Source organism: Eretmochelys imbricata, chromosome 11 (genome assembly GCF_965152235.1).
Source record: "Eretmochelys imbricata isolate rEreImb1 chromosome 11, rEreImb1.hap1, whole genome shotgun sequence".
In the NCBI taxonomy this organism is placed as follows: Eukaryota; Metazoa; Chordata; order Testudines; family Cheloniidae; genus Eretmochelys; species Eretmochelys imbricata.
The window spans coordinates 9,546,809-9,560,541 of record NC_135582.1 but is presented as its reverse complement, the minus strand read 5'-3'; the positions used below and the strand labels follow the sequence as shown (position 1 = coordinate 9,560,541).

Below are 13,733 nucleotides of genomic sequence, written 5' to 3'. Positions count from 1 at the left end.
ATTAATTTTCAGACAGTACATTAAAAGAACTTTCCTTCACAGAGGAACATACAGGCTAGATCCTGCAAGGTACCGTGCACTTCTACCTCCCTCTGCATCCGGTGGGAGTTGAAGGTGCTCATTATCTAACAAAAGGAGCTCAGAAATTTACATGATGGAGCCCTTGAGCGTAAGAATTGTTCAGAACAAATCCTTTTGTTTATTTCAGTGTGTGAATACATGAAAATGACCAACTTAAGTGTTTTTAATATATCATATTTATATACATAAAAGAATAAAGTTATTTCCAGCTTGAGATGTTGGGCCAGATTGTGATCACAGTTATGTCTTTGTAAATCTGATGCCACTCCATTGAAGTCAATGAAATTATGGTGGATTATTTGGATAATATCTTAGAAATATATCTGCTTCATCTCGTTATTTATACACTATTGGATAAATTTACCAAATTTCTGCATTTGTTACAAACCTGAACTTGGGCCTGGTTCACTGACTGTCTTTTTAAAAATTATCAGGGCTTTTTAGTCTTTAAAACCACTTAACACAAAGCCCTTCAAAAAGCTTTCTGTACTGAGAGCAGAATATGGCCTGATAGGTCAAGTTTCAACCAAGGGCAAATTTTTATGCCTGCATATTATGATTCCTAGAAAATAGCCTGGGCATTTCCTTTATCTGTTCTCTTTACAGTAACATTGCCGTGGAGCTACAGTAATTCTTTTGGAGAGGGTCAGAAAAATTGGTGATTACAAATTATGACTCATTGCCTCTGCAGTTTGAATTGATATGAAAACAAAGCCAGTGAAAGAAAGAAAGAGCTTCTTTTTGCCCTGCCTTTTGGGAAGTAGCTATTAATTGGTGGGATTTGATGCATTTTTCTAGTAAGTGCTGCATAAAATTCATTATTCCAACTGGGATGTAATGACTCAATAGAGAAAGTGGCTCATAGTCAGAGGCAGCACAGTTGGACTATGTGCAAATGCAAATTCTAGGATACAGCATCTTGCTTGCAGGTTACTCAGAGACCCTAGAAAAATGCTTTCTGTTACTGTAATAGTGGAATCTGTCTTACAAGCTATCATATATACTTGAGATTTTCATAGCAAGCCAAAGGATTTAGATCTGTTTTCCATTATTTTTAATGGGAATATGTGGCTAAATTCTACAGACTAATTTAAAAATCGTGTGTGTGTGTGTAAACTCAACTTTGGGATAGTGTTGTTTCCATATGCTTACAGTGTGTGTGTGTGTGTGTGTGTGTGTGTATATATATGTATATTGCTATAACCAAAAGGAAACAATAGTATCCCAGAGGTGAGTTAATAATGTATGAATTATCCCAGAATCCCTCTAGGTTGTGTTCCATCTCAGGCAGACCTGCCTACAGGGATCTAATGAAATAATGATTTTGATTTCCATGTGATCATCTTTGTTTCTGATTTACATAAGCACAATGACATCATAGAATATCAGAGTTGGAAGGGATCTCAGGAGGTCATCTAGTCCAACCCCCTGCTCAAAGCAGGACCAATCCCCAATTTTTTTTGCCGAATTTCCCTATGTTTTGGGGTTCCATGTTTGTGGCATTTGTTGCACCAGCTTGGCAACACCTGCTTGGGCGAGAGGGTGGGAAAGGCTTCTGCACACATCTCTCTCATTTAAATCCATTCATAGTTCAGGTTGCTCAGCTAACTCATTATTCAGTGTTTGGGGGATGGGAAAGGTTTGGAATCTTCAACAGTCATTCACAGAGCAGGAGCTTGAAAGTGTTCGGTATATGATCTGTAAGATTAAATGCCCTGGCTATGGATAAATAGATAGACTTTTAACTGGTAAAAGTCAGAGACCATAACTTTGGAAAGAACAGTCATGGATAAGGTGAAGACCAGCTTTCCGTTTAAAGTTCAGCTGTTCGAAGTGCTTTAAAATCTGGACAGTTAATTGGATTGCGTTGAAATTTGGTGTGTATCATGGGGGCCCAGGGTATTGTCAAACTTGGGGCCATTTGGCCAAGGAGTTCCTGCAACACATCTCCCTGAAAAAGCAGCTTTTCTTAAAGTTGCCACATTCTGTCAGTGTTTTTTCCCCTCACAGACAGAGATCAAACCAGAGCTCAGGTCATTGCACCAGGATCTCAAATGCTCAAGGGACCCCCAACAGAGTGCACGTCATCCACCAATCCTTTGGGGGACTTCAGATTAAAATGTTATTGAAAAGCAGTTTGCTTCTCTAGGTAGGCATGCTAGGGCTTTCGTGCCTATTCACGTGCCTAATGGATTATACTGAGCATGTGCAGAGAGGGTAATTACCTGGAAAACTACCTTTATATCACAACACTTGAGTGGCTCTGAGAGTATGTTATGGTTACTGAATCTGAGACCAGTCTGGGTACTGAGAATTCCAGTCCAAAATAGTGCAGAAATGTGGAGTAAAAACAGCAGGTATATTGTGCTAGTCTGCCTCTGTCAAAGTTTTTATTTTGGGGAAATATAATCACAGTATAGCACAATGTCCAGAAGGTGCTTGAAACCATCTTTTGAAAAGAAACTGTGCAAGCAAATGTTCACTGGGAGGGGAGAGTGTTTAGGGGTGGAAAAGTGGTTGGGATCAGGTGAGGAGACTGGGGGACTACGAAGAGATGGGGGGACATTGAGAAAGGGGGTGTTGGTGACACTGGGCACTACTCTAGGTAACTCGAAAGGGTAAAAGACCACAAGTGTCAATGAAGCCCTCTTGCTCTAGGCCCAGGCAAACTGAAGCCCCTCCGTTCCTTAAACTTTCTGTAACTCTGCAAAACTATAAAGAAGCTAGCACACAAACAAACAAATTTGCACACGGCTCGCTAGCCAAAACCAGCTTCGGCCAAAAAAACATATAAATAAAAAATATTTAAGAAAAACTAATAACAAATATAACCAAATAAAGCAAAGCTCAAGCAATGCTAATAAAAAAAAACATAACTAGCCACTTTAGCTAATTAGCTACAATATTATACAAAACAACAAATAATTAATTATATATACTTATATAATTAAATAAAAAATATAAATGATATAATATAATCTGCATTCAAAGCTGCAAAATTTAAAACAATTCAGTCTCCCTGCGCCATATCTAAAGCTTCAAATAAAACTCTCTGCTTCTCCACCCCGTTGTAGTCATTGGCGCAACGCACACCGGGCAACAAACCCAACTGTTGCTTGCCTCGGGCACTCTGTGCCGGCAACAGTGGGGAGTGATGACGGACTGGGGGAGAATAGGGGCAGATGTGCCTGTAAGTCCCACATTCCCTTCCTGTCTGTGTACCATGATCTGGTGGCCCACAGCCTGTCTTCAGCTGTCTTCACCCCCCCCTTTCCTGCTCCTCATCATGTGAGCCAGGTTCTGGAGGGACCTTTCCTATCAGGGGATGTCTGAACTCCTCACCCTCTGGGATCTGGGGGTCCCTGCCCCCCGGAGGAGTCTGAGCCCAGCTGCCTGCCCCCATGTTTGCACACCAGGATCTAGGAGCCCATGCGCATCTGTGGGGGTTTGACCCCTCCTTAACTGCCCCCACCTCCTGTGACTCAGATTATGGGGGTACCTAAGCCCCTCTCACTATCCCCCCATATGAGCCAGGATCTGGGGAACCTTGCCCCTCTGGGTGGGGGAGGCATGCTCAGCATACACCAAGAACACACTGCTGAGACTGGGATGAGGAGGTGAGAACAGGTTATACTTGACACAGGTCAGAAACTCTCCAGCACTGGGGAGAGGGGAAGGGAACACCCAGGGATGTGAATGGAGCAGTTCACACATCTCAGACTACATTCATCTCCATGAGGTATTCTCTTTCTGCTGATTTCAGAGTAGCAGCCTTGTTAGTCTGTATCCGCAAAAAGAAAAGGAGTACTTGTGGCACCTTACAGACTAACAAATTTATTTGAGCATAAGCGTTCATGAGCTACAGCTCACTTCATCAGATGCAAATAAATGTGTTAGTCTCTAAGGTGCCACAAGTACTCCTTTTCTTCTTTCTGCTGAGAACATCTCATTGAGATGAAGGGCCACTTAACACCCCTCTGAGCCTGCTGTGGTGCTGATGGAGATGAGTGCCTGTCCCCTCCATTCTCCCTCTCATTTTATAAAATATTATAACGGAGCCCCAGCTCTGTTCTAGCTAAGGACGGGAAGTCCCAAAGGAGGACTCCTTAGTGCTCTGATGTCCATGTGCTTGTGCGGGTTCTTGAAATTTGCTGTGCCTCATGGGAGCGTAGTCTGGGGTTAGTGATTCAAATGTGAGGCCAGCTGAGCAAGGAGTTCCCATGATACAGCCCCAGGAAAAAACCTGCATTTTGTTAAATTCACAGATTCTAGCAAGTTTGAATTCTGAAAGCCACCCTGGGCAGAAATCTGAGAATGAACTGTAAACTTTAGGGGAAAATCTGCCTATGTCAAGGCGTTTGGGTTTGTTTTGTTAGTTAGTTTATTATTATATTTTATTTTTCAGAAACGTAATCTGAGTATAGCAAAATATTCAGAAGGTGCTGAAACTATTTTTTGAAAAGAAAATAAATTGCACACATGAATACTGACTGTGAGGGAAGGGGTGATTGCGGGGCAAGGGTAGGCGGTAGTAGAGGAAGATGGGTCTGGGTCTGCAGCAAAGGATGGGGGCATTGTGAGGGGGATAAATGGCAATGTGTGGAAGGGGAGGGAAGGGTTTGGAGGGCTTAGGTAAGGGGGAAGAGAGTAGGGGTTGGGGGAGGAGAAGATACAAGGGGTTGGAGAATGTGAGGGGTAGCAGAGGAAGATGGGAGTTTAGGAATGGAGGGGTTTGCTAGCCCTGAATTCACCCCTTCCGTGTGTATGTTGGGATCTGGGGGAGCCCTACCCCTCTGCAGTGCACTGAACCCCTGTCCCTGCCCACTGTGCTTTCCGGGATCTTGGGGACCCTGCTCCTTTTCAACTCACATTTCTGAAAACCAGGAAGTACAGAGTTAAGGGAAATGCCCCCAGAACCTTAACTCTGCTCTCTTTGGGTGGTGCCCCACTAACATGCACCCTCCCACTTGGTCTTTTCACTAATGGACAGGTACTACCTGCACTTGCCCTGTGTTCGAACGGTCAGCCTGCTCCCCAGACAGAATACCACCCTTGTAAAATGTAGCTACTGCTTTATACCCTTTCCTAACCCCTTCACACTAGCTCACAGGATAGCACTTAAACCTAAACTTTCCCATACCCATCATTGAATCCACAGACTGCTCTTATATCCCACCTCACTACTGACAACACCCATGGCAAGAAGCCCCCAGGGCCCTGCTACTGACAAGACCTACACAATTTTGTATTGAAATGATGCAGACTGGAACCGCAAGGCACACTGGTACCTCTTTCTTTTGATAATCACCTGTGGGGACTCAGAGCGAGATCGTCTCATGTCACAAGCACAGCTCTTCCAAGCTGCTCCAACTTCTTCCTCCACCATTGAGTGCAGTGATACATAACACAGTGAATGCAGCTAGAGTGCGTGGAGGTAATTCCCAGGGCCATTGTCAGCTCCAGAGTTAAGGTTGCATGAGTCTTTCACTTCACTCTGTATTTTCCAGTTTTCAGATGTTTGAATTTTGCTGAACTCATTGTTCCAGAAGGGCACAAGCCATCACTGGGCAACCTCTGTGTTAAGTTTTCTGCCATTTCATATGATTCAATAGAAATGGTCTGGGACAAAATAATCCCAGAGTGACCTGTTATCACAACGGTATGATATATCTACCCTTATATCATCATTGTGTATCAATGGGAGATGAGTTTTCAGTGCTTTCATATAATGGCACAGTATCATGGAACAAAGATGGGATAGCATTGTGTTATGCTTGGAGTCACAACTCTGCAATGCTTGAAATTAATTTAGTTCTTGTCAGTTGCTGGGCTTGCACCATGTCAGGCAAGCATATGGAAATGGGGAGAATGCCACACGTTTGTGGATTAGGTAACCGCAATCTCACTTGCATGGTGGTGGGACATCTGCTTGTCTTTCAATACAGTTACATGCTCAGTTAAAAATACAGTGCCTGTTTAAGAGGATGAGAAAATTTAAGTCCTATTACTAAAATAAGGATAAAACTCTACTCTCAGATCAAGGTGGCCATTCTCAGTGTTGATATCTCTCCCCCAACATGTGAGGAACCCCCACTGAATTCAGCAAGAATTTTGTGCATGGTAGAAAGACCAGATATCAGTGTTGAGATCTCCCAAGCAAAACAGAAGGCAGACTTTTACTTAGAAGCCCTGATTCAAAGCCCAGGGAAGTCTTATCATTAACTTCAAAAGGCATTGGATTGGGCCTGAATGCTTTATTAGCATGGCTGGAAACGAACATGCACTGATTTATTTTGACATTTATGTTCTGTTCCTCTAACTCTTTCCCTCCTACTTAATGGGGCTGGCATTTAAAAAGAAAAATGATATCTTGGTTCCTCTGCAGGAACATCTTGATGTCTTGGAGTTTAGCCTTGTGTTTTATAAATGTAGAACAATTGTTTATTACAGTTAGTTCCGATTTCCTTCTGCTGTTTAAGAAATCAATTTCTTATTTTATCAGACACAGGAGGAACAGAAAAATTCCGGGACCTTGAACTGAAAAAAGTGGGGGAGTGCACGCAAAAGGAAAATGTCAGACTCCTTCCATCTTATCCGTACTGTCAGGGCAGGCTGACCTCTAGCACATATAGGTTACTGATGCTATTTCCCTGTGAAATCCATTACAGTTTAGGCATTGAATTCCAGCTTATCAGCACAGTTGCCATCCGGTACTTTGTACAGTTCTCAGTCCTTTCCATCAGTATCTCAAAAAGTTTGAAGGATAAGATAGAACAGATTAAACTCTTGTATGGAGTTGCCACCTCCTAAGATACGATATGGGCCTGTGTCACCCTCACTTTTTTTTTTCTTCACACACAGTACTGCTGCTGCCACTGAAGTCTAGAAATAGAGAACAGCCTGCATGCCAAATTTTGCACAAATTGTGCAAACCCACCAAAATCAGTGGGATGTAAGTCAGCATAGAATTTACCACATTGAGGCAGGGAACATATGAGGCTAGATATTCTCTTGTGCTGGAGCTCTCCTGGGTGCAGAGGAAGTGACAGGAAGCTGGGGCTAGTCCCAGCCATGTGATGCTCTGAGCTGCTACCAGTTCCACCACTGATGTTCGCTCTTTAATGGAACTTACACCAGGATAGGGATAGCACAGCAGCGTTCTGCCATGTCCCCTACTCCCCGCTGACACATCCCCCTCCTGTGCTAGATGGGGAGCAAGGCAGCAGATACAGACCCGGATCACTATATTTACACCCACCAGAGAATTCCCACCAAAAGGAACTCTTTTCTGGGCAGTGGTGATTGGATATTGGCCCCTTTTCCTGAGCAGTGCTTAGGGGCTGCAATGCTGTAGAGAATCTGGCCCAGCATTTCTACTGTGCCAAGTCTAGAAATATTTTTTCAATGGGAAAATCTCTGTAAATTCCGAAGCCTACTTAGCTATTGTTTTTAAAACAGGACACTGAAAATACATGTATTCTAAATTCAGATTCAACCCATGTTTCTCACTTCTCATCTCCAAATGTGAACCTGTTCTTATGTTTGTTTTTCCTCTGAAATTGAAGTTTCCTGTTAGAAATACTGTCTGGCAGGCTTATCAGAAGTGTTTTCCAGCCATGTTACCAGTGTTCTGAGAGCTCTGACAGAAAAAACATAGCTGTCAGTCTGTTCAGTCAATCCCAAACTACCGACCTCTGTCTTGTCCTGTGTGCATTGGTCTTGTCTCATAGGAAGTGTGAGCTCTTCAGGGCAGGAAGTGTGCATCTATCTGTGTTTGTAATGCCCCAGTTACATTTATGGTACCATGTAAATGTTCGATACCAACAACAGTGGCGACAGATTTATGTGATCGGTGGATGACATTGTCCAGAATGTGTAATCTTTTACATGCCTCTTTATTTCCTCTGATTATCATGCCTGAAACTTGAACTTGTTCTCTGAATGCAGTGTTGGTACTGGCGTCAGTCCCAGGACTGTTTCAAGTTTGGCTGAGAACGGAGGTGTTGAAAATTACGGACAGAGGTTTTCTTTTTGTTGGTCTTAATCATCATTCCTTTTCTAGCAACTAAAGACTCATAATTGTGTCCAAGCATTGGAAAGAACATACTGTCGGGAACAGCGCTGACCAAGCAGGGACATGCACTGAACAAACTAATGGGTCTTTTCCAGCTAAAATTTCTGTGAGGGAGAAATAAAAAGGACTCTGAACAAGAAACTTTATACCAATTCTTTGCTTAAAAAAATAAAGGGCAGGTACAGGATTTCTCGCACAGCGTTGATTGCATTGCATGGGACTCTCCATTACAATTAAAGCTGCACTAACTTGGGGGGTAAATATGCTGAATTTATATACACCAGGGGTAACTCTTAGAGATGACTTTTCCAACATGAGCATAATGGGCACACCTGAGACAAATACATATGGCCAGGTGGTGTTAGCAAAATCTGTCACTGAGGCATGCTTGTTTGCAAGCGTAGATAGGGGTACGAAAGCATTGGTGCCCAAATGTGAGATTTTCTGGGTGCACCTGTTATGCCCATATTAGCAACTTTGTTCCTTCTTGTCAAAAACAATTTTGATTGCGTTTTAAACTGCAAGTGCCACTCCAGGGAATTCATTTCTTATCGTTGTTACTTTTGCAAAAAAAAATTCAATATAGAACAGACAGCAAGTTAGAAGCCACAGCAAAGTTTCCCCTTGGGCCAAGCTGCTAACATTCCACTTTTCTTTGCATTCCCCAGGTCGGATCCGTACGAGGAGGCAAAGCTCTGGAAGTGCCACAAGTGTTACCTCAACGCCTGCCGATACCCGAGGCCGCAGCCGTGCTAAAGTAGTTTCACAGTCCCAACGTAAGAAGCTTTTCTTTTAAGGGATGGGAAGGAGCTATATTTATTAATATTATCTCTTATTTGTATTGTGGCAGTGCCTGAGGGCCCCAGCCAAGAATGGGGCCCCATTGTGCTAGGCACTGCATGCACATATCACAGAAAGACAGTCAGCCCCAAAGAGCTCACGGTCCAAGTCGTCGTTAAATAATAGGGCCTGAGATTTAAATATTTAAGCATAGAAATTGCTGTTTTTCTGTTCATTGCACAGCACAACCAAAAAATTCCAGTCATGTAAAGTTTGTTACTATATATCAGACTAGATAATATATATTGGACTTCTGTAAAGTACAACTTAGTGAGACACCTTCCTTGTATCTCCAGCCTGCTACTGTCTGTTGGGTTCTTGTTCTCCCAAGCTTCTTTTGCTTATATTATCTCATCTCCATATGTGTTAAGAATGAGCTGTCTAAGTTAATGTGTAAAATCCTACATAGATTTAGGAGGAAAAGATGTGCTCTCTGATCCACATGGCATATCCTGGCTCTGAAGTTCCGGTTGCATGGCATGATTCCCCCATGAAGGGAGAGCAGAATATCTGCCATATGGATCTGAGAGGAGAATTTTGACCCAGAACTCAGAAGGTTTGCATATGGGGAGCATGTTTCCAAGGAGAGGAAGTGCCTCTTCATAGACTGAGGAATCTTAAGTTTGTGTGGGAAGGTGGGAAGAGGACTCTTCGTTATGAGGACTAGTCTTGCTTTGCAGCCTCACTGAAAAATGTCTGCTCTGTTCATGGCGTCACTTCTTCACTGAATGTCAGGCTAGAGGGAGGAGGGAACAGTTTTAAAGTCATTATATTGGAGATGGTTTCAAACAGAAAACCTCAGTACTTGAACACCTTCATACTATGGTGGTGATAGTCTGGGATTTGGATGCAGAGATCCAAACCCACCTCAATGGCTTTGGATCCATGTCCAGTCCAAGCAGGAAATGACCTTTTTCCTGATTCCGGTTCAGATGAAGCTGAAATATCTCAAGAAGGATTTCAGTTCACGATGGTGGAAATCTTATTAGATCAGCTGATCTCTCAAGGTTTCTCCCATTTGGTGCTGAAATCTCTCAGGAATGGCTTGTGCAGCTTCAAGGCAGTCAAATCTAAACCCGATCCCTAACCCTAGTTTGGCATCAAATCGCAACGCCAGCCAAACCCGGATCTGAACACCATCTCTTAGGCCAACCTCTGCATGAAATAAACCACTCTAGAGTGCAAATGTAATACAGATATAGGGCCAAATTCTCCTCTGACTCACGTGCTGGGCAACCCTGTTGCCTTTTTCAGAGTAGCCCAGCTGTAAGTCAGGGAGAATTGGCCCACCATAGATGATTGTCTTCACTCAAAGAAATTTATGAGCCTAGAGAAATTAAGTGGCAGTGGAAAAATGTACACAAGTTGGGCCCAGCTACTTATCAGCACATTAACTCACTGTATTTTGCAGAGGCTTAGGAGTAGTGTATGTTTGTAAATAAATCAGTTCACATTATGTATAACATAATGCATGCTGAACTCTGTATTGTCTTACTATCTTTTAATCCACTTTTTGCCTGTCCTTTGATATGCTCTCATAAACAAGGATCCAGATCAGCTAATCCTGCTGGTGGTAAGAAACATTTTCCGTTTCTCACGGTCTCTTTCTCATATGCTCTCTTGTTCACAGTTGTTAACTATTTCAACATCCCGGGTCCCCCACCACATTATTCACTGTGGGAGGTTGAAAAGACATGTTCTTAAAATAAAATCAAAATGTCAGATTTGTATTGTGATCACTTCAGCTTTTCCATGATAATTAATGTGATAAACATACGTTCTGTGTGATGAGGGCACCCCTTTGTGAAGTTACTGTAGGAATTGCGAAGAAGATCCTGCGATTTAAACCCTAGATGTCAAATTGTTCTATATCAGTTCAACGCCTTTGAAGTGGAATCACACCAGTGTAACTTGGAGGAGTATTTGGCCTTCAGAGTGCTGCATTAGTGTAAAAGAGGAGGTACATGTGATTAAAATCAGTCACAAATGTTCAGAGCTTTGGCGCACTCCCAGTGCCATATGTTGTGGTGGTGGTTGTGGGGGGCAATACATGACTTCAGAGATTCAATCTTTGCAAAATGTCACCCTGCAGAGAATAGGAAAGGGCAGGTAAGTTTATAATGTAACTCTGATGTTTCAAGTATTTTTCTATCAACTAATAAAGTTGTGTAAACTTTTAGACTAGAGAACTCCAGATCAATTTCTGTCTCATCTATTATTAGTTGTGTGAATTAATCTTCTGATGGAAATGGTTAGAGCTGGATATATATATAAAATATTTAAAAAACAACAACCCATGAATATTGTTCAAAATGTTATACTTGTTTGATTCTTTGCATGCCTTTCAGAAGTACTTTCCCTGGATATTCTAGCAAACAAGTTTATTGACAGTAGAGCTCACAGCTACAGCATATTTTCAAGGTCGTCTTTATACAGCTAAGGAAGCAAAAAGGATCCCAAGTCCAGTTCTTTTAAAATCCTTTGTGCTTAGCTTTAAGCAAACATCAGGGAGAATAAACTTGGAGTTTGAAAACATGAGCATTCCCGCCCAAAACTTGATTCTATGAGTTTCTTAGATCCAACCAGACAACAGAAACATACCGTGGAAACCATGTGTCCAGTCAGAAATGCCAAATGCAGCTCAGATTTCAAATATTAACTAATGAACAGCTTGAATACTCTGTGTGAATAAATCTTGGTCAGTAGGCCGTTTGCACAGATCAGAGTCTAGAAAAATGTGATCTGTTCATGGACAATTCAAACAGACAAGAACAGACAAAATTGACCAGATATTGCTATATGTTACAAATAGTTCACCCAGCTGCAAACTTACAGCTAAGCAATTTAATTTTAACCAGTCAAACACATATACAAAGTAAATGTTTGTGATGACCAGCTGTGGTGATGTATCCACAGGCTATATATGATTGGGTCATTTATCATCTTAATCTACTAGAATTCTGTTGTTGAGATGGGGTTCTTAATTTTCCCCCACTGGATTATTTTATCTAAAAATTTGTTCTTTAGATGCACTGGCCAGACAGGCTGAATAATTCAAGCCCAATTGTTGAGTTGTGTATTGTGTAGGGCCTGAGCCAAAGCCCATGGAAAGACTTACTTTAACTTCAGCAGGCTTTGGATCAGTCTCTTAGATGGAGCCCTCTTTATTTCAGGCCCTGTTTAAAAATGATTAAAATCCCTATCTTGAATTGTCCAGAAGATTTATCATGCTTCCTTACTTCTGGTTCCTTTGTAGCTGGCAGCCGGTCTAGTTCCCCTGGCAAGTTGTTGGGAAGTGCATACGGTGGACTGACCAGTGGAACAGCCAGAGTCCCACCAGTGCCATCATCCTCAGAGAAACGCAGCAAGATCCCTCGAAGTCAGGGATGCAGCCGAGAGACAAGCCCCAACCGAATAGGACTAGGTAAGAATTCTCACCGACATGACATCTCGACCAGCTTGCCCAAGGGAAGGTAATTCATGCTAACAAGAAAACTACATGACTGCATTTTACCATCATGCACTTTTGAATCCTTAAATTATTAAATTAATTTCAATGTGAGGAAACATTATTAGTGATTCAGTTTTTAAAACGTCATTTTAATTTTCCTTGTTGATATCTGTTTTCAGAGTGGGTCAAAAGAGTGTATGGTGCCTTCTGTTTGAAATTGTGGCATCATCTTTGTTATTTCTGAATCAGGATGAAGAAAGAATTAAGTGAAGGGGAAAGCCCACCATTGCAAAAATCTCACACTTAAATACAACTGTATGGCCCAATCCTGCGAGGAGCTGAGCAACTCCTGTGAAATGCTGAACACCCTCCGGCTGAAATCTCTGGGAATTGATTGAAGTCAGAGGGCACTCAGCACCTTGCAGGATTGGGACCTGTTTTGGGAAATATGGCACGATGAACGGTTTATGTGCATCACCTCATACATCCTGGAGTCTTTTATTAGATTGCATTTTAGATTCACATGCTAAGTATTTTGCTCACAAATATTTTTGTCTATGTGGAGACACATTGGCTGTTGTATAAATATTCTGTATGCACTTTTATTTTCAAATTTACCAGTGATCTCTCTAATTCGGTTTAAATCAGTTGAACAAGCATTATTCCAGAGATGTTCACAAACACAGCTGTCCTTTTGAATGAAAGCAGAAATGATTCTCTGTATATGTTCTGTGGACAAGCCAAAGCTATACTTAGTGCCGCTAATGTGAGTATTTGCAGAAATTAACCAAAGTTTACACGGGAAAAGAAATTCTTAGAAATGATTTTTTCATCAAAAAAAGGATAATATAGTTTTACAGAGCTTATAAGAAGTTTCAGCTAAACTCATTGTGTGAAGTTGTAGCCTCGTTGAAGTAAATGAGTTTTTGCCATTGGCTTCAATAGGGCTAGGATTTTAGCCATCATCTTTTAAATTTAAGCCCAGTGCTCAGTGTATAGCATATTAGATGTCAACATAGAAGTACTCCTTATTTATTTATATTTCAGATTTATTGAAATGATCTTAGGTCTCTCTAAGAGTATATCCTGAATTATGATCCATTAAATTTTACATTATTTATGGTGAATATTTTGCAAAATTAAAATTTCTTCTCCTCTGATGTTATCTATTTTTATTATGTCTGTATAAATATATTGTGCTTTTTTGTTTAGTGTTTTTAAAATCCAAGCTGCCCCCTTACTTACTGAAGTTAACTATTCTACTGTCATTCTGCAAACTGGTATAGT

At 41.6% G+C, this 13,733-nt stretch overlaps 1 protein-coding gene across 1 annotated transcript in view; it reads left to right on the top strand.

Annotated features, from left to right (window-relative positions):
- CLASP1 (cytoplasmic linker associated protein 1) overlaps positions 1 to 13,733 on the top strand; it is a 269,429-nt gene that overhangs the window by 160,369 nt on the left and 95,327 nt on the right. The window contains exons 20-21 of the mRNA XM_077830446.1: positions 8,824 to 8,931; positions 12,252 to 12,419. Coding sequence (XP_077686572.1) covers positions 8,824 to 8,931; positions 12,252 to 12,419 — 276 coding nt within the window. The remainder of the gene's footprint in view (positions 1 to 8,823; positions 8,932 to 12,251; positions 12,420 to 13,733) is intronic.